The sequence below is a fragment of the Stegodyphus dumicola genome, chromosome 6, assembly GCF_044657685.1.
Source record: "Stegodyphus dumicola isolate Sdum_Otavi_A_Nest chromosome 6, ASM4465768v1".
In the NCBI taxonomy this organism is placed as follows: domain Eukaryota; kingdom Metazoa; phylum Arthropoda; class Arachnida; order Araneae; family Eresidae; genus Stegodyphus; species Stegodyphus dumicola.
The window spans coordinates 44,446,373-44,465,877 of NC_140773.1; the positions used below are offsets into that span (position 1 = coordinate 44,446,373).

General features: G+C 31.9%; 1 protein-coding gene across 3 annotated transcripts in view; it reads right to left on the minus strand.

Moving 5' to 3' along the window:
- The window catches only part of LOC118193280 (uncharacterized), a 107,751-nt gene that overhangs the window by 52,269 nt on the left and 35,977 nt on the right, over window positions 1-19,505 (minus strand). For all 3 annotated transcript variants that reach the window (XM_085818270.1, XM_085818269.1, XM_085818268.1), the window contains exons 4-7: window positions 18,856-18,898; window positions 16,276-16,317; window positions 14,153-14,229; window positions 3,398-3,441 (exon numbers count right to left, since the gene is read on the minus strand). In XM_085818270.1, the coding sequence (XP_085674396.1) occupies window positions 3,398-3,441; window positions 14,153-14,229; window positions 16,276-16,317; window positions 18,856-18,898 (206 nt within the window). The remainder of the gene's footprint in view (window positions 1-3,397; window positions 3,442-14,152; window positions 14,230-16,275; window positions 16,318-18,855; window positions 18,899-19,505) is intronic.

The following is a 19,505-nucleotide window of genomic DNA, read 5'->3' on the forward strand; positions in this document are numbered from 1 at the left end:
CGCACGATTATCTGATTATATACGATCCACGTTTTCTTCTCTAAACGAAAGTGACATTTTCATGTGGACAGATTCCACAATATGTCTACATTGGATTAGAGGTGTTGCAAATGATTGGAGGCAATTTGTTCACAATAGAGTGTTGGAAATCAAAGAAAAGACAAATCCATCGAATTGGAATTTTTGCAGCGGAAAGCTGAATCCTGCAGATAAACTTACTAGGGAAGTAAGTGCACGATCTTTAATTAATGATGAAACATGGTAGAGAGGCCCCTTGTGGCTAACAGAAGATGTTCTAAACAGTGAAGAAATACCGAATGCTGATATTGATACATTTGAAGCGGAAAAGGAGAGAAAAAAGGAACTGTATTGCTTTACCAACATACGTTGAACGTACCGATAGCTTGTTGAATTTGCACAAATACAGTGACTTATCTAAGGTTCTTCAAATCACTGCATACGTCCTACAGTTTATTAATAACTGTAAGAAAAATTCTGAAAAGTATAAAGGAGCACTAACTGAAGAACATGCAAGTGCTGAACACTATTGGATTCGTTTTATACAGCGTAGTGAGTTTGAAAAGGATATTATTAAATTGACACGAAAGGAATCACTTAGTTCCGATTCTAAATTATATGGTCTAAACCCGATCCTGGCGGCAGAAGGACTCATATGTCTTGGTGGTAGATTACAACATTCTGACTTTCAGTTTCAAGAAAAGCATCCATGGATTATACTGAAAAAATTGAGATTTACTGAATTGCTAATCAAAAGAGAACACGAGAACTTGCTTCATGCTGGTGTTTCAGATACACTCACTCAAACTCGAGAAAATTATTGGGTCATCCAAGGCAGATAAGCTGTAAAATGATGCTTGAATAACTGTTTCGTTTGCAGGAAATTTAAGGCTAAAAAGGGCACTCAAGTGATTGCTCCATTACCAATGGATAGAATTCATGAAACGAATCTCTTTGAAATCACAGGTGTTGATTTTGCTGGACCTTTGTTTACGAAAAATGGAGACAAGGTTTATATTTGTTTGTTTACTTGTGCAGTCACACGTGCAGTTCATCTTGAAATTGTTTCTAGCCTAAGCACCGAACATTTCTTTCTAGCATTTCATCCCTTTGTGTCAAGAAGAGGTGTTTGCCGAACTATAAACTCTGACAATGTCAAAACTTTTAAAGGTGCAGATGTAGAACTGAAGAAGTTATATGCAAATATTCTTGATCCATCTGTACAAAATTATCTTGGTACAAAAGGAATAAGATGGCATTTTATTGTCGAAAGAGCAGCTTGGTGGGGTGGATACTGGGAGAGAATGGTGAAGATGACAAAAGGTATTTTGAGAAAAGTGCTAGGAAAGGCTTCAGTTTCCTTTGAAGAATTACAAACCATTTTGACAGAAATAGAATCTATTCTAAATTCTAGACCACTTACTTACATTTAAAATGATCCATCAGAGCCATTTCCTCTCACTCCTGCTCATTTCCTAACTGGAAAACGGTTAACATCCTTACCGCTACAGGCTGGTCATGTTAAAGAACATATTGCAAGTAACAAAAGAATTTTAATTAAAAGATATTTGTATTGGGAGAAAATTTTAAATGATTTTTGGAGACAATGGAAAAGAGAGCATCTTCTCCAATTAAAAGGTGCAAATTGTTTCAAACCTGTTAATGTAACCACCGATTGTAATATAAATGATGTAGTTTTGATAGGGGATCACAAACTACCTCAGCAGCTGTGGAAGCTGGGAAAGGTGGAGTTGCATACAGGCCATGATAACAAGGTAAGAAGTATCACAGTGAAAACTTCTTTAGGTGTAATAAAAAGGCCTATCCAAATGCTATATCATTTGGAACTTGGAAAGAGATATGAATGATCGTTTTCAGAATTTTCAGGTATCTATTTAGTATTTCTTTAGTAGCTAAAATTTGTTACTTGTGTTAGTATTGTTTGATGATAATTGTTTCCTTTTCTATTTGCATTTAGCTTGTGGTAGTAAGTAAGATAAAATGTATAGTAGTAGCTAGTATGATGATAACGTCCTTTATATACAAAGTATTCATGCTATGTTGTATGCTACAAGTTTTGTAAAAGTATAAGATGTATTATTTAATTGTAAGATTTTGAATTTATGATAAATGCCTTCGTCATGGGGCGGAGGATGTTCCAACTAAAATTCCCTAATGGGATAAACTGATGTTCGGTTTTCCCGCGACGGGGGGAAAATACAGTTAGAACACACAGGAACGAGGATATGGTAAGATGTGTAGATCCGGCACTGTGCTGCATATGATATTTCATATTTGTTTCAATCATGCTGTTATTGTTATCAATAAATAATCAAAAGACAACTACTGTGAATTAAATGACTCAATACTTCAAAATGAAGACATCCCAATACCATCTGTAGATATGCCAGTAATGAAGATTCAGATATGACAATGAAAGACTGAAAAGTGATATTTTGTGTGCTGTTTGCTTCAGTGTTAAAAACTACTGAAACTAAAAACAAATTTAAACAGTTTCTGGAAATATACATGGGAGGGGAGGGAAAGTAAACTCTACCAACACACACACAGAAAAAAAAAAAAAAAAAAAGGAATTCTCCTGCATCTTTAGAAGTAAAGTATGCAAATTTATGTTCTCACAATGGTAATGGCCTGGATGACTTGTGTAATCTACTGGCAATTATTATGGTTGTGACCAAAAAAAACTATAGTTTTACTAATTTTAAATTGCTCAAGGAATTTGCAATCAGTTTTTTGCCAGATCATAATTTACTCTGAGTAGATATATTGATTAATCACTCAGAGATGAAAATGTTCCTGACCAATACCTACTTGATCAGCTGCTATCATGCAATTCACAGAAACTGCCTAAGATTTATGAAGACTAAGTGTGAAAATATGAAGTCACCTTGTATGAAAAGATAATTAAATTACTACTGAAAATGTCATTCCAGTGCTGCTTATACCCTCAAAAGACAATGGTCTTTTTTTTTTTTTTTTTTTTTTTTTTTTTAGTTCTATCAAAAGATTTCTGCATTTTTATTTTATCCTTAACTTTTCATTACATACACATTTTTCTAAAATAAAATATACAAAGTCACACACACACACACAAAAGAAAAAAAAATCATAACTTTCTTTTTATATATGCCCTGAAGTGTTCTTGTTATTCTATATAGTGCATACATGATAGATACCACAAGAAAATCTATTACGGAATAAAATAACACACGTAGTTCAGACTTTACCTAAAAAAATAAGGCATTCTTTAGCTTTCTCAGGCATTCTCATGCTTACTTTGTCTATATTACCTGTACACATAAAACCACTACACAAAAAAAATGAAATGTTCTTAATACAGCATTACAAAATATCTTACCATTGATTCCAGGTACATCATATATATTTCCTGTATGCAGTTCCCTGGAAAAAAAAAAAAAAAAATCCTATAAATCAACATATTTCACAAAATATTTGTTAATTTGAGTAAAATATAATTTTATTACAACAAGAATACAAAGCCTATTGGTCTTCCAAATAAATTGAATCATCTCGTTGCTTTCACCTCGCACATATTTTACATAATTATTTACTGATATGATGCAGGAATTTAAAGAGCTCGAATATGGAACTCCAAACTCACGCTGAACTAATAGCTGACAACAGCAACTACTGTAAGCAGATATTTTCACTGGCCTTATATAGTTTTCACTCAGCCGCTAAGACATTTCTAGTGCTTTCTGCTTCTTGAAATTACTGAAAAGTGATATGAGGGTCTAATTACAGGTACAACTAATATAGTGATGAATTACATTTATTCAATTACAATACCTGTTATGGTGATACAGGACTGGACCCAAATGTCACTGAGTTTGGCGATTTCTCACCAAATTTGGCAAAAAAATTAGTCGCCGAAACCGTTGCCAGCTTGGAGACATCTCGCCAAATTTCTGAGATAACCATTTACTCAATGTTAAATAAACTTGCCCCTGTATTCTTACTTTTCTGGCATAGCTTTTCTCTCTAGATATTTCATTTTTAGAAAAATATAATAATTTCACACGTATCATTTACCTATGTACAATAACAATGTACCTATGTAACAATATGTTAGAACAATTTCATGTATAAATCAAATATATATCATGAGTCACACTTTTAAGACATGATAAATGCAAACTGAATTTTGTCATTCAGCCAACCAAAACAGAAAATATAGAACTGACCTTTTCTTAGAAAGGGAATATAAAAGTTGACTATGAACCCAATTCATGACATGAGCATTAAAAACTGATTCTTACTTATATACGCTAAATTTATCGACTATAAAGATGGCAGAACCGATCTTTATAGTCTTCATGAAAACTTGGGAGGTTTGCTAATATTGGCCAGTTAGAAGATTAAAAGAGGTGAAAAGAAGCAGTTACAGGTGAAAAAACAGATCTTACTGTGGAGTGTGGTGATGGCGATAAGGAGCGCGCCTTGCGCCCTCCGATAAGTGTGGCAACCCTAGAGGAGAAATTTCTTACGATTAGCGAGCAGAGCGAAACAGGCAGGCTGTCGGGGAGTATGCGCGATGTTCCTAAATAAAGCTTAATTTTTATTGTGCACTATGTCTTGTTAATATTTATATTAATGCAGTAAGAACATAATCTGTGATATGGAATTCGAGGATTGGTGGTAAAAACATAACAGGAAATCACCATAATGGTAACCCGGACTGTGTTAAATCGTATGAACAGTTCTCAAGCACTTTCGGTTTTGACTACAAGCCATCACTCAAGATCTCCAAACCAGAAGTAATGGATTACATCGGTTTTCATCCTCCGAATCACAGATGAGTACTAATTATAGATCATTTTATAATTCTGTTTTCTACTTATCATTTAATTTAATTTTCTTTAGTTAAATTTTTGCTTTTATTTTGGCTTAAAAACCTTGCACAATGTCTGATGTTCATGCCGTCCAAATTCCGGTTTATAACCGATCAGACCCATCTTTATGGTTTATTATGTGTGAAAGTACCTTTGCTCTTGCCACCCCCAAACCTATCACAGAATCCATTACTAAATATAATTATGTAGTTTCTCATCTTCCTCCAGATATCGCATCACTAGTACGGGATTTACTTATGAAACCAGACCCTATTGATCCATATGCAAAGCTTAAAACTGAGTTAATAAATCGTTCAGGAGAATCTTCTCAGCAAGAAATTCGCCAATTATTATCTGGAGAAGAATTAGGTTCTCGAAAACCTTCCGATTTGCTTAGAAATATGAAACGTCGAACAGAATCTTTAAATGTTCCTGATAACTTAATGTTAGAATTATTCCTTCAACATTTGCCTTCGACTGTTCAGTCTATTTTGGCAGCGGTTTCCAATTTAACTGTAGATAAAGCTGCAGAAATTGCCGACAGAATTTTAGAAGTAAATCCAACCCCAGGGACTTGTGCCGTTTCTCGCACAGTCAATCAGTCTCTTGAGGATAAATTATTTAAACAAATAGAAAAATTAAACAAACGTATTGATCGCATTTCTCTTTCTCGTGGTCGCTCGCCAAACCGCGGAGATCGCAATAGAGAAAGAAGCAATTCCAAAAGGAGAGATTATTCTGTTTGCTGGTATCATAGACGTTTTGGGAAAAAGTGTAGAGATGACAAATGTACAAAACCTTGTTCATGGCAGGGAAACGAAACCAGCAAAGAATAGAGGCGACTTATTCTTTGCCTCAAGTTTCACGTCACCTGTTCGTTCGTGACCGTAGAACAAACCTTTCATTCTTGGTCGATACCGGCTCTGACGTGTCCTTACTTCCAGCAAATAATTCTCAAAAACGGAATTCGTCCCGACAAACACTTTTCACTGCTAATTCTTCTACTATTCATGTTTATGGTCAAAAAACACTTTCTTTGGATTTCAAATTAAGACGACAGTTTACATGGACTTTTCTTATAGCAAATATTAGTACACCCATTCTTGGAGCAGATTTTCTCCATTTCTTTGAATTGGTGCCTGATCTCAGAAACAAATGTCTCAAAGATTTAAAAACGCATTTTAAAACCGTCGGTTGCGTGAAAAATGCAAGCATTTATTCAGTAAAAACTGTATTTAGTGATACACCATATCACAAAATTTTAAAAGAATTTCCTTCAGTTACTAGATTACCAGATCCTAACCAACCTGTTAAACATAACACCGTTCATTATATCATAACTAAAGGTCCACCTGTGGTTGCAAAACCTCGTCGGTTAGCTCCAGATCGCTTAAAAATAGCAAAACAAGAATTTCAAACTATGATGCAATTGGGGCATTTGAGACCTTCGAGCAGCAATTATGCATCCCCACTTCACATGGTTCCAAAAAAGGGAAGTCTGGAATGGAGACCTGTAGGAGATTATCGAGCATTGAACGCTCAAACAATAAAAGACAAATACCCTATTCCATGTTTAGCCGATTTTACTGCTGCATTGCACGGTACTAAAATTTTTAGTCATGTCGACCTGATTAAGGCATACCATCAAATACCAATTAACCCAGCCGACATCCACAAAACCGCCATATGCACACCATTCGGTTTATTCGAAAGTACCCGTATGCAATTCGGCTTATGCAATGCATCCGCGACTTTTCAACGTTTTATAGATGAAATCACGCGGGATTTAGAAGGTGTTTACGCTTTCGTCGATGACTTGCTCATAGCCTCTAAAGATTCTGAGGAACATTGCAGGCATTTGAAAGCTTTATTTTCCAAACTTCAGGAATATGGACTTTGCATAAATGTTTCAAAATGCACCTTTGGTCAAACGTCTATTGATTTCTTAGGTTTTCACCTTAGTGAAAACGGAATTGAACCTCTTCCTAACAAAGTCAAATGTATTTTAGATTTTCCTCAACCTACCACTCTCACTCAGCTTCGCCGATTTTTAGGCATGTTTAACTTTTATAGATGTTTCATACCTAAAGCAGCACATATTCTTTCTCCTTTAATAAAATTGTTAGAAGGCTATATTAATAAAAAGAAATCTCGTTCTCGTGTTCAGGATTCATCCCCACAATTAAATCGGAACGAGAATGCTGAACAAGCCTTTATTGCTGCCAAAAATGCCATTGCTCAGGCTACCCTTTTGAGACACCCTATTCCCGGGCAATCGTCGCAATCGGCGGCACACTTATGCAGTTGTCTCAACAAACATGGGAACCTATAGCATTTTTCTCTATGAAACTCAGTAAAAGTCAACAGAAATGGTCCGCGTACGATAGGGAATTATTTTCTATTTATTCTGCAATTAAGAAATTCCGACACATGTTAGAGGGCAGAAATTTTATAATTTATACGGATCAAAAACCGTTAATATACGCTTTTAAACAGAACCCTCATAAATGTTCACCTCGACAATTGCGCCATTTAGATTTTATTTCTCAGTACTCTACTGATATTAGGCATGTGCAAGGTTCAAAAAACGTTGTTGCTGACGCTCTTTCAAGAATCGAAATTGATTCCATAACAAAATCTCCATTTTTGGATTTTAAAAAATTTTCGGAAGCTCAAAGGCATGATCCGGAGGTACAAGACCTTCTCAAAAACAACACATCATCTTTGAAACTGGAATTTAAACCGTGCCAATATTCTGATGGTAATATTCTGTGTGACATATCAACAGACATTCCTCGTCCATTTGTTCCGAATTCCTTTCGCAGACTCATCTTTAATCATCTGCATAATCTGTCACATCCAGGAATTGCAGCTACTACGAAGCTTATTTGTTCTCGTTATGTATGGCCCGATATGAAACGTCATATCAAAAATTGGGTGAAATCCTGTGAATCTTGCCAAAAATCGAAAATTACTAGGCATACTAAAGCACCACTGGGCACATTCTTTCTTCCTGATGCACGTTTTTCAGAAATCCATATGGATATCGTCGGACCGTTACCTCCATCAGAAGGCAACGTGTACCTTTTGACTCTAATAGATAGATTCTCCAGATGGCCTGAAGCCATTCCCATCATGGATATGAAAACGGAAACCATTTGCAGAGCCATCTTCAACTGTTGGATATCTCGTTTTGGCTGCCCATCGATCATAACAACAGACCAAGGTTCTCAAATGAGATCCGCACTTTTTGCAGAATTCACGCGCATTTTGGGTATGAACAGAATCACAACAACAGCCTATCATCCAATGTCAAACGGCATTGTTGAACGATTTCATCGACATTTAAAATCTTCTCTCAAGGCTCACGAGACCAATAACTGGACTGAAACACTACCAGTTGTTATGCTTGGTATTCGGACAGCCGTAAAGGAAGATCTACAGTCATCTTGTGCTGAACTGGTGTACGGCACAACTCTCAAGCTGCCTAGTGATATGATAACGTCATCTAAGATATCTCCGTATGACACACAATTTATCACGAATCTTAGGCATAGAATGCAACAATTGAATCCAATAGCAACATCTGCACATTGCCAAGAAAAATATTACGTAAGTGCTACCTTAAAGTCGTGTACGCATGTATACTTACGTGTCGATCGAGTAAAGCCACCTCTGTGCCAACCATACACAGGTCCGCATAAAGTCCTTTCTAGAACGAACAAAACTTTCACAATTGATGTTAACGGTCTGAAATCTACTGTGTCTATAGACCGTGTGAAACCAGCCTATTTGCTTCCGGACTCTAATTTGCCTGAACTGAAAACAAATAAAGACTTAAAGACAGTTCAGCAGAATAAATCTGCAAACGAACTCTCTAAGACACAAACTGTCACCAGATCGGGAAGACATGTTCACTTCCCTAAGAAACTTGCTTCTTACATAACAATTTAAAACATTTCTTTTAAAATTCATATCTTAACATATTTCTTGTTATTTTATGTTTATTATATGTGTCAATACCTTGTTATATATTGAATTGCATTTTGATCTTTTCTAATTTTATATTCTAATTTTGTAATCATAAAAAAAATACCCGACAGCACGGATACTCTGAGATAATTTCATAACCTATGTCGTTCCTTTGAATAGCCATTAAAGGAACTGGGGGGAAACTCTGTGGTGATGGCGATAAGGAGCGCGCCTTGTCCCCTCCAATAAGTGTGGCAACCCTAGAGGAGAAATTTCTTACTATTAGCGAGCAGAGCGAAACAGGCAGGCTGTCGGGGAGTATGCGCGATGTTCCTAAATAAAGCTTAATTTTTATTGTGCACTATGTCTTGTTAATATTTATATTAATGCAGTAAGAACATAATCTGTGATATGGAATTCGAGGATTGGTGGTAAAAACATAACAGGAAATTTCCATAGGAGCTCTGTGAATTATTTCAAATCAAGGAAACAATTATTTTATTTCTTTTCTAGTAATTAATCAAGATAATTATTTTAATCTGTAGACAGCAGTTAATACAGAAATTGTATGATTAAAAAACAAATATTCAAAACATAAAACAAAATAAACAGAATTGATCTTCAAGCTTAAAATTGCAAAAATTACACTTATGACATAAATTTTACCAGAACAGAAATTATATTGGCAGAAGTTATTCAAATTTAAATTATCTGTTTTTATTAACAAAACAGAAAAATCTAATCACTAATAACAAAAATTAGTATAAAAAAACTCAGCTAAAAAAACAGCTGTACTTGAAAAATACTTTTATACTGATTAAAAGATATTGAAAAAAAGTGCCACAAAATGATGTGAAATTAATATACTTCAAATAAAAAAAATACAACTTAATTAAGATAATTAAGAACAACTTAATTTTTAACAATTCAGTGTGTAGTATTATATGCACTAAATCAATTTTGTCTATAATTAATTTGCAAAATATTGATAATTTGGATAAAAGACAGCAACAAATGAGTGCTCAAAGTGTGAATATAAAATGGAAATAATAAACCTATGGGGGGAAAATATTTCAATTTTTAAAAAGTAATAATAATTAAAAAAACTGGATATGCAGTCACATAAATAAAATGCATTTTGAATGAAATAAATCTGCAAAGATTGATGATTTAAATACAATATACAACAAAAGAAAAATATGTTCTGTTTTTAATCTAACAACCTTCTGCTCCTGTTGAGAACTCTAGCTCAGAGATGGCACTGACAACCCAGAACTGTTTTATGATTTGTTAGATTTTTAGAATGTAGCTAGATGTCTGTTCATCAAGAGTGTAAGTTGTTCTTCATTATATTGTGATAATAAAAGATTAATGTCTCAAATATCTTCAATTACTGTCTGAGTAGGTCATGAAATCAAGAACCATGTAATAACTTTTTATTTTATTAAAATGATTGTAGACTGAACCCTGTCTGTTTGTTTTATGGTACCGAAACAACTAGTAGTAATTCAAAATAGCACAACCTAATGAATTAGAGAAGGGGAAAAAGAAAAACTATTCAAACTTCTTTAACCCAAACTTTATGAAACAAAAAAGTGACATATTAAAAGAGGGAAAACACTAATTATGATGAATTGGATAATTTAAAACATCAATTAAAAAAAGCTAATCAGATCAACCAGCTAGATTGTACCACAGAAAGCACTTATAAGTGATTTAAAAATGCTTAAAAGCTGATGTTCTGAAAAGCCAGAAATACCGTGAAAAGATTACAAGTTCCAAATTGAAACTAGAAAAGTACTTTAAGCATAAACATGGAACCGAAAGTAAAATTGATGCCCACAATGAATCCTGCAGAACTTCCGAAGAAGGGATAATTACTAATTATCCTAATATCAAATTACCGAAATTAAAAACAGAACCTTTTGATGACAAATATGAAAACTGGCAGAGATTTTGGGCACAATCTGAAGGTGCTAGTAATGAGAATAAATAATTATAAAAAGCTCATAACTATTTAAGATCATTCTTAAAGTATTATACATTAAAATTTATACAAAGATTGACATAATCGCAAAAAATTATGATGTATCTGTTGAACTATTAAAAGAAAAATTTTGTAAAACTGAAATTATTGTACATTCGCTTGTAAACAAACTTTTAGGCTCAGAGTTGCCACTCAAATAGGAGAATGAAATTCCCTGACTTTTTCAGGTGTGTTTAAAGAAAATTCTAGTCTATTCGTGTAGTGTGCATTGGCTGTGCTGAGAGGTAAATTAGTTATGGTACCACTTGAAAACAGAAAAATTTGCCGATTACACATAACTTTTATACATATATGCATATATATAATCCCCAAAATATTACTATTATAACTATGCTAGGAGTTTGTTTTCTAAACTGGAGATTGAGATTAAAATCTGCCCAATCTGGATTAATTTTTTTTTCCAGCCATTTTGCAGCTAAATGAAAGAAATCTATTTAATAGTACTTTAAAATCAATTTAGGTATTTAATATTTACTTATAAGCATACATAAGCAAAAAATATATGCATTAAATTTTGTGATGGTATGTCATCATACTGCTGGAATTAGTTTCAGGGGTATGCCAGAGAAAACTGCCAGAAATTTGAAATTATCATTAACAAATAATAAATTTAGAAAGTTACATTAAATGATACAAATAACATTAAAATAAAATTAATTACTTAAAAACTGAATTACAGTAATCAATATTTTAGAGAATATAGTTATATTAAATAGTTAGCCTAGATGGCTGATTACTATTTTTTATTTTACTGCAAATTGACACATAAGGCATCCTTAAAAAGATTTTTAAAAAAAATTAAAAAGATTGTGTGGTAAAATCCTAGCATACGGTACAGCCTTGGAACAATTTTGAAAATTGTTGCCAACACCAAAATGACCCCTTTACTGCTCATAAATGTCCGGTTTACTGCTCATCATATGTCACCAAATCCCATGTGCTACACTAGGATTAAACAGATTTTATTTTAGAGAATGGGAAGGCATTTTCTTTCATTCAACATGCAAGTCTCTCGGTTCTCAAAGTTAGTGGAAACTTGCTTTACCTTTCCAAAAGACAAACTGATCGGAGCTGCAAAAATTGGCTCTATCCCAGCGGCCCGACGGATGCTCACACAATACATAATTCACCAAGAAAGTGATTGCTTCCAACGTTGGCGTAAAAGTCAGTTTTGGGAGGAGATCGTCATATGAAATTAGACTTTTCCAGATTTTCACTAAAATATTTAAATTCCCTAACTTTACCCTGACTTTTTTGGTCAATTTTTGAATTCCTTGACTTTTTCCGGTTTTCCAGTTAGTGTGGCAACCCTACAGGCTTAACTCCTGTAAATTATGTTCGAACTTAAAGGAACTTAGACAATTACATGACACAATTACTATTCAGATTCGAAATCTTGAAACAGCCAGAGCAGAACTAAATAATTATTGTGAAATGCTTTTTGTGATTTTAGTAAAATTAATTCCTGGAGATATATTAGAGTATAATCTTTCTGTTAATAAACAAGAAAAATGGAATCTTTCAAAATTACCCTAGTTTCTTAAAAAGAAATAGAAACACACAAAAAGCACTTTTATTACGAAGACAATAAAATGAAAAATTCACAGTACAGGAAATTTGAGAATTCTAAACATCTATCAACAGCAGTGGCATTAAATGCAGCAATTAAAAATGCATGCATATTTTATTCTACAAATGAACATATGATTGATAATTGTCATTTATCTATAACTGAACAGAAAACTAGTTTACTACATCTTGGATATTGTTTTAATTGTTTAAAAAAGTCTCATGTTTCTAGATTTTGCCACAATCAAATCTGGTGCAAGAAGTATGGTAAAAAACATAGCCATTATATTTATGAGGAGGGAACAGTGACAAAAGGCTTATCAGGAAATGAAATAAACAAAATAAATACAAATGACAGCCATATAAATGATACATCAAATTATTCTTTTGCAAGTCGAAAGGGTTGCAACATATATTTACAGATAGCCATTTGACTAAGGGAAAACAGGAAGTAAAAATTCAATCTTTATTCGACACAGATAGTGAAAGAATTTCATTGATAAACATATATCTCATAAATTAAAGTTTGAAGTGATAAGTCAGGAATGATTAAGTATTTTTATTTTGGGTTCAAGAGTACAAGAAAGAGTAATGCATAATCATGCAAAAGTAATTTTTAGAAGCATTTATAATAATAATTTTAGAAATTATAGAAACTCCTGTATTTTCGAAGTGATAGTTAAAGGACCTGGCAGAAAAATTAGTGATTATTGTAAACAGATGGAAATACAAACGGCCGATGAATCAGAATCACAAAAATTAAGAATATCATTATTAATTGGTTCAGATCATTTTTAAACTATCATTACTGGGGTAATAAAACAAATGTCAGGATATTTAGTGAGAATGGAAACAAAACTTGGAGACGTGGTCAACAGATCGGATGCCTTAATCATATCGAAACCTTGGAAAGTTAAAAGTAATGAAGACTATTGTTTGAAATGAAAGCACAGAAGAAACGGAGATTATAAAGAAAATATTTGATTTAGAAAGCTTGAGAATTGCATGCAATGATAATGAGGTTTAAAGGGAATATCCAAAGCTTTATAAAAATGGTAATTGATTGCTATGAAGTTGTTATTCAGCATTTCCATGCAATGGAAATGGTGAATCTTTATCCAAAAATTCTGCCAATGCAGAAGGAAGTTTTTAAAAATTTAAGAGAAATTGTTCCTTTCTTAACCAGTATAAGGAAATTATTTCGAAGCAAGTTTCAGAAATAATATCCAAGAAAGTTGATTCCAGTATGTCTGAAAATGAAACTTATTGAAAGTTTATTGCATGTGATGCAGTAATTTGTGAAGATAAAGTAACTACAAAAATGAGAATTATTTTTGATGAATCCTCAAGTGCAATGAAATCTGTTTCCTTTAACGACTGCCTGAAACACGGTCCGAACTCAACACCAGATTTGTGAGCCCTGTTTTTGCAATTTAGATTGAACAGCTGATAATGAAAGTGCATTCGTGCAGAGAGCATTAGCACCAGAAGACAGAGACAAAATTTAATTCCATCATAATTACTTTAAAACTAGCCATAGTTTTTCTTTTTTAATTTCTGCCAGTGTATACATACAAACTAATCAAATAAATTTTGTAATTATAATAACTGTGTAATAATTATGCCTTAATTATAGTTAATTTTTTGCACATTATAACTTTTCAAAACTTACACAACTTGAAAAGTGTCAGAAAAACTAACTCTTCGCTTCATTGTTTGACTTCGCCTTTGGATTTCACATTCCTCTGTCTATATTTTAAAAGACACATTTAAATACAAAGTTAATATTTTATTTTTAGAATGAATATTGAAAAAAAGAATTTCATTTGCACAAGACATGATAACATTCAGCTTCAGACATTTCCATTTGTAAAGTTCCAAATGCTCTCATAAAAGCTGCAACTTCGAAATAATTCGAGTTACTGCATCAGATAACAAAAGAAAAAATAAATTACATTAAAAGCACTTGTCATTTTTCAGATTTTAATCTAAATGCATTCCATTCACAAAATCTGATTGCATTTTAACTATGAGTATATGAATGCATTAACATAATCAGATATAAGCATGAATAAAGTATCAGTGCTGTATAAGAGTTCTCAAAAAGATTACATAGAAGTTTCCAGTTCAAGAATCTGCATAGCAGTTTTCAATTAAGAGCATTCCAATTTAAGTACACTAAACAATATAAATTTAAAGAAGGTTTTCAGACTGTAACAATTTACATGACACCACCTTAGTAAAAACATGAAATTTTTGCAGTAGGTTCATAGGAAAAAACACAGTCAATGAGAAAAATGTTATTCATGTCTGAGTTGGGGGGGGATGCTTATGTAACTCTAAAATTACCTGAGATATTATCAATTAAATTTTTTAGGGAAACATGTACAATACTGCTGAAAATGCTGCTACACATCTTATATTTTCAAACCCTAAGCTAAAAATCACTGTTCTTAAAGGCAATTATGTACAATAAGTTTTTAGTCAAAACACATAAAAGATACTTGTTTGTATTGGAATTAGCTTAAAAGTGTGTAATTCAAATTTCCATTTGAAGAAATTTTAAAATTTGCATAAATGAAGATTTATATGAACCCTAAATTAATATTAAAATGAAGATTTATATGAACCCTAAATTAATGTTTTGGGTTGACTTCTGAAGTGGTTTAAATCTTATAATCTTAATAACTTCTTAATCCAATTTTGCATATTACAAAATCACTTTATTTCACAATCAGTATATTTAATAATTAACAAATTGCTAATTAGGATTTCCTTTGAACAAAGCAGACATGAAATTTAAATTTGCTTATTTTCCCTAAAAAGTGTTATGTGCCCGATTGTTACAGACTGAAAGCTATTTTATCATTAAGCATTAAGACTTTTTTTCTTCTTTTACACCAGAAAAATACTTCTTAAATACAGAAAACCATAGTTTTATATTAGATTCTAGTTCAAAAGTTATTTCTAATATAACATTAACACTTTCATACTATCACACTTAGAACACATATCTTGATAATGATCTTGCATTACTAACACAAATGTGTGTCTCAGTTTTACAGTGTTCTAAAATTTCAGTGCTTAAAAGACATTAGAAAACTTGATTATGAAAAAATCTCATAATGAGATCAAACTCTTCAACATTAAAGAAGAAAAGATTAACAACTTAACTGACAAGAAAGTGTGCAAAGTATCATTGATACTATCAGCAAAATCAGAAATCTAATAGAGAATGCAACTGTCAAGAATTGCCATAATAAAGCCAATTCTATTTGGTAACTACAGAACTCTTTTTTTGCTCACTCAAAGAAATGCTGATAAAATTTATTGTATGGGTGCGGTTTTTGATTACTAAAGTGACTGAAATCCAGAAAACTGATGAATCAAAGATGAAATTCAGATAAATAGACAAAATTCATATAACACAACAATCAAAGAAGTATTCGGAATGATTCATTTAAAATACACATGTGCAAGGAACTGCTCGCCAAGTTTTTTTAGAAAATATGATTTTTGTTAATGTTTAGCAACAATCAATATGTGATACATTTTGTTGTTAAACAGAAGAGAGAAAAGGACCAATCCAGGTACTAGAAATGTTAAAACAGCTACAGAAGATGACTAGCAACTTCATTCAGCAACTTTTAAAATCAATGAGCCATGTGTTAACATGAAATAGAGAAAGCACTAAGCAGGGAATTAAGTCATGCCGTTTGATAGCATACATATTTAATTACCTCTTAAAAAGGAAAAGAAATTGTCAAAAAGAATTTTTTTAAAAGTACTGCATACATTACAAAATTCCATATCCAAATTTTTTGGCAGCTTCAGGATCTGAAAAATATATAACAGAAATAATGATTTTTTTTCTATAAACACTAATTTAACATTAATAATTTAAAAGCATAAAAAATGATATATATATATAAATTACGAATTTAGCTTTCTTTCTGAAAATATTATTTTAGTCATAGTCTTCGAGTTAAATATTCCGTTTACATTAATTTTTTTTCACATTGTTAACACAGAATATCTTAACAATAGTTTAAATTTTAACATTAGAGCAAGCAATGCATAAAACTGATGAGTTTTCTCTCATATACATGATTAATATAATATGCTGGTTATACCTCATATATTGTTTTAAGAATTATTTACAGCATAACAAAGAGAACCTTACATATCCCATTTAAATATGAAATATTTGTTCCATATCCGGTACTTATAAATAATCATTTAAAAAATATTAAAAATAAGGTTGAATTAGTAATAACAAAACTATATTTTGTTTTTTGTTTGAGAATATCCAATACAATACAATACAATACAGAAAATTAAACAACACCACTTCCACAGTTATAACACCTCGGTTCTTTATTTTTATTAGGTATAGCGCATGCTTTATTTTGTGTGTTAGTACTTGAATAACCCTTATTCTTCGTATCTGGAACACCGATTTTTCTCATATTTTTTTAATTTCTCTTTGAATTGAGAAATAGTTTTACACTCATACAAAATAATTTTGTTACTACTCTGATCGGGTATCCCATTGATTACATAATCAAGAATTGATGAATCATCAACAGAACCGCAACTAGCTATTTCATGCTTGGCAATTAAATATTCGGAAAAGGATTCACCAGGTTTTAAGTGTCGTTTAAGTCCAGACATAGTCTAAATGAACCGTATTTTTTCCTACTTAGCACAATATTACTTGCGCAATCAGAACAGCTTAGCTTAATGATTTGTTCTCTAACCATTCCGAAATCTGTTTATCAATTTTACGCTGCTCTGAGGAAGGGGGGACGTCTCGGTGCGCAACGAACTGGAAGTTCACATGTCAGCACTATCCTTATCTTCAGGGCAGATGTTTTTATTTTATTTGGCTTATAATTCCTTACTAAATGTAGTATTTCATCTCGATGTACTCCGTCTTTGATATGATTTAAATCAATTTCCTCGTCATTATAAATATCACGAATACACATCAAACAGTTTTCTGGTTGCAATTTTCTAATTTCGACTATGCGTAATGCATGCGCATGCGCACATTGAAAGAAATGTTTTAATAAAGTAAACAAATAAATATTAAGCTTTTTTTGTAAAATTTGATTCTCTTTAGATCATAATTGCTCTTTATTTCATAAATTACAGTTTCATATTTTTAGTTGTGTAATTTCTGCATGCCATCTTACCAGATTTAAATTGATGATCTATAATTTGGAAAAAACCCTAGTCCAGAATCACCGAAGTCCCGACGAGTCCGGATTACAGACTTTGTACTGTAATACACAGAAAACAAATATATATATATAAGAGTAATAAGCATCCCAATATTCATAATCAGTTACAAAGGTGTGTTTATTTTGAGTCTCTGTTACACTGAGCAATTTGAGTTTTTGAAATTTTGCTTTGGGAAGAGCTTTTATATAGAAATATCAGCGTACTGCTCACTGAAATTAATATATTTGACAATTACATTTTTATTCTTATATTTTTCATGAATAAAATGGTAACATATATCTATATGTTCTGTGCATTTATGGAACACTTAACTTTTTATCAATTTAATGGCACTTTGATTATCAATTTGGAAGGAACACCTTCTGCACACACTCATCTGTACCCTGTAAAAATTGATATAGCTATAGTATTTTTTCTACAGTAACCTCAGTTGAAGTAGGAACAGCTGATTGCTTTTGGATAGATTAAGTCATTGTTCTGTTGCTGAACATGAAATACTGAAACCTGAATCATTAGCAAAATCAGCAGCAGAATGTATAAATAAAAGAAATGTTATTCATGACTGAAATATATTAAATATACAATAACATGCTATATATTTAAATATTTGAAAATTTTGCAAATTACTGTAAAAAAGATGGAGATCTCTCCAAACTGGGAAAATTACTGGAATAAATGGGTAATTCATTTGTGAATATTCTTAATTGAACTTAGAAAGGTGAACATGAAGTCATCCAAATAATATATCCATACAAAACAAATATTGATTTATATGTTTCAGACAGATAATCTTGATAAATACTGTGGTGGATCTCCAGGATATAGAACAGATGCTAGTATTCGATGTCTGTCTGATGTGTTTGTGAAAGTTTATCAAAATGGTATGATGGGTATAGGAATCAAAATTTGTGCTTCTGTCTGATGTGGAACCTAATCACTTAAACACTTAAAAACACAGACATTTATTAATAAAATATAAGCTTTGGGAAAAAATAACAATTGCTCACAATAAAGCAATTTACCAAATCCCATGTTGAGTAGAAAAATGTTCAAACCAAGAGTGTAATTATATCATATTTTAATACTTTCATCTATATATAAAAATATATAAAGTAAAAATTTACTTACAGAAGATCTTTTGCTGGATCTTCCTCCTTTAACAGGTTCAAAGCTGAAATTTTAAAACATATATATTCAAATATGTCCTGAAGTTATTAATACAAAAGATGTAATGTGTAAATTTTATGATATTTTTAAAAAATTAAAAGATATTTGCAAGGATAATGTAAAAAATATAACAAAAAATTTTTACTGATATTGGAGTCATGTAAATCAATAAATTCATATTAAATTACAAATCAAAATTCATATTAAATAGGAAAAAAAGAGCTGAAATGGTAATGTCAAAAATTTTCATAAATTAAAAACGAACATAGATGGATGCTATATAAAATTTTAAATATTAACATAAACTAGTGATTTTTTGTTTACAGCTAGCAAAATCAGGAATACCTCTTGAATTAGAAAGAAGTTAGAACCTGTTTTTGACTTAAAATATTTTCCACAATAAGTGAAAAATATGAGTAGATAGATGATGTGTTTGTATTTTTCACTGAAAATAAAAATTCATTCTGTATCATCCACTAAGCAAAAAATATATTGCAACATGTGGATAATATTAGAGATCTTTCTGTGTTCTCTTTAGAAAAAACCACGGGGTCTGCCAAAATAGCCAAAACATAATCAAAGAAAAAACTCGTTAAGGATAACCCCCTTGT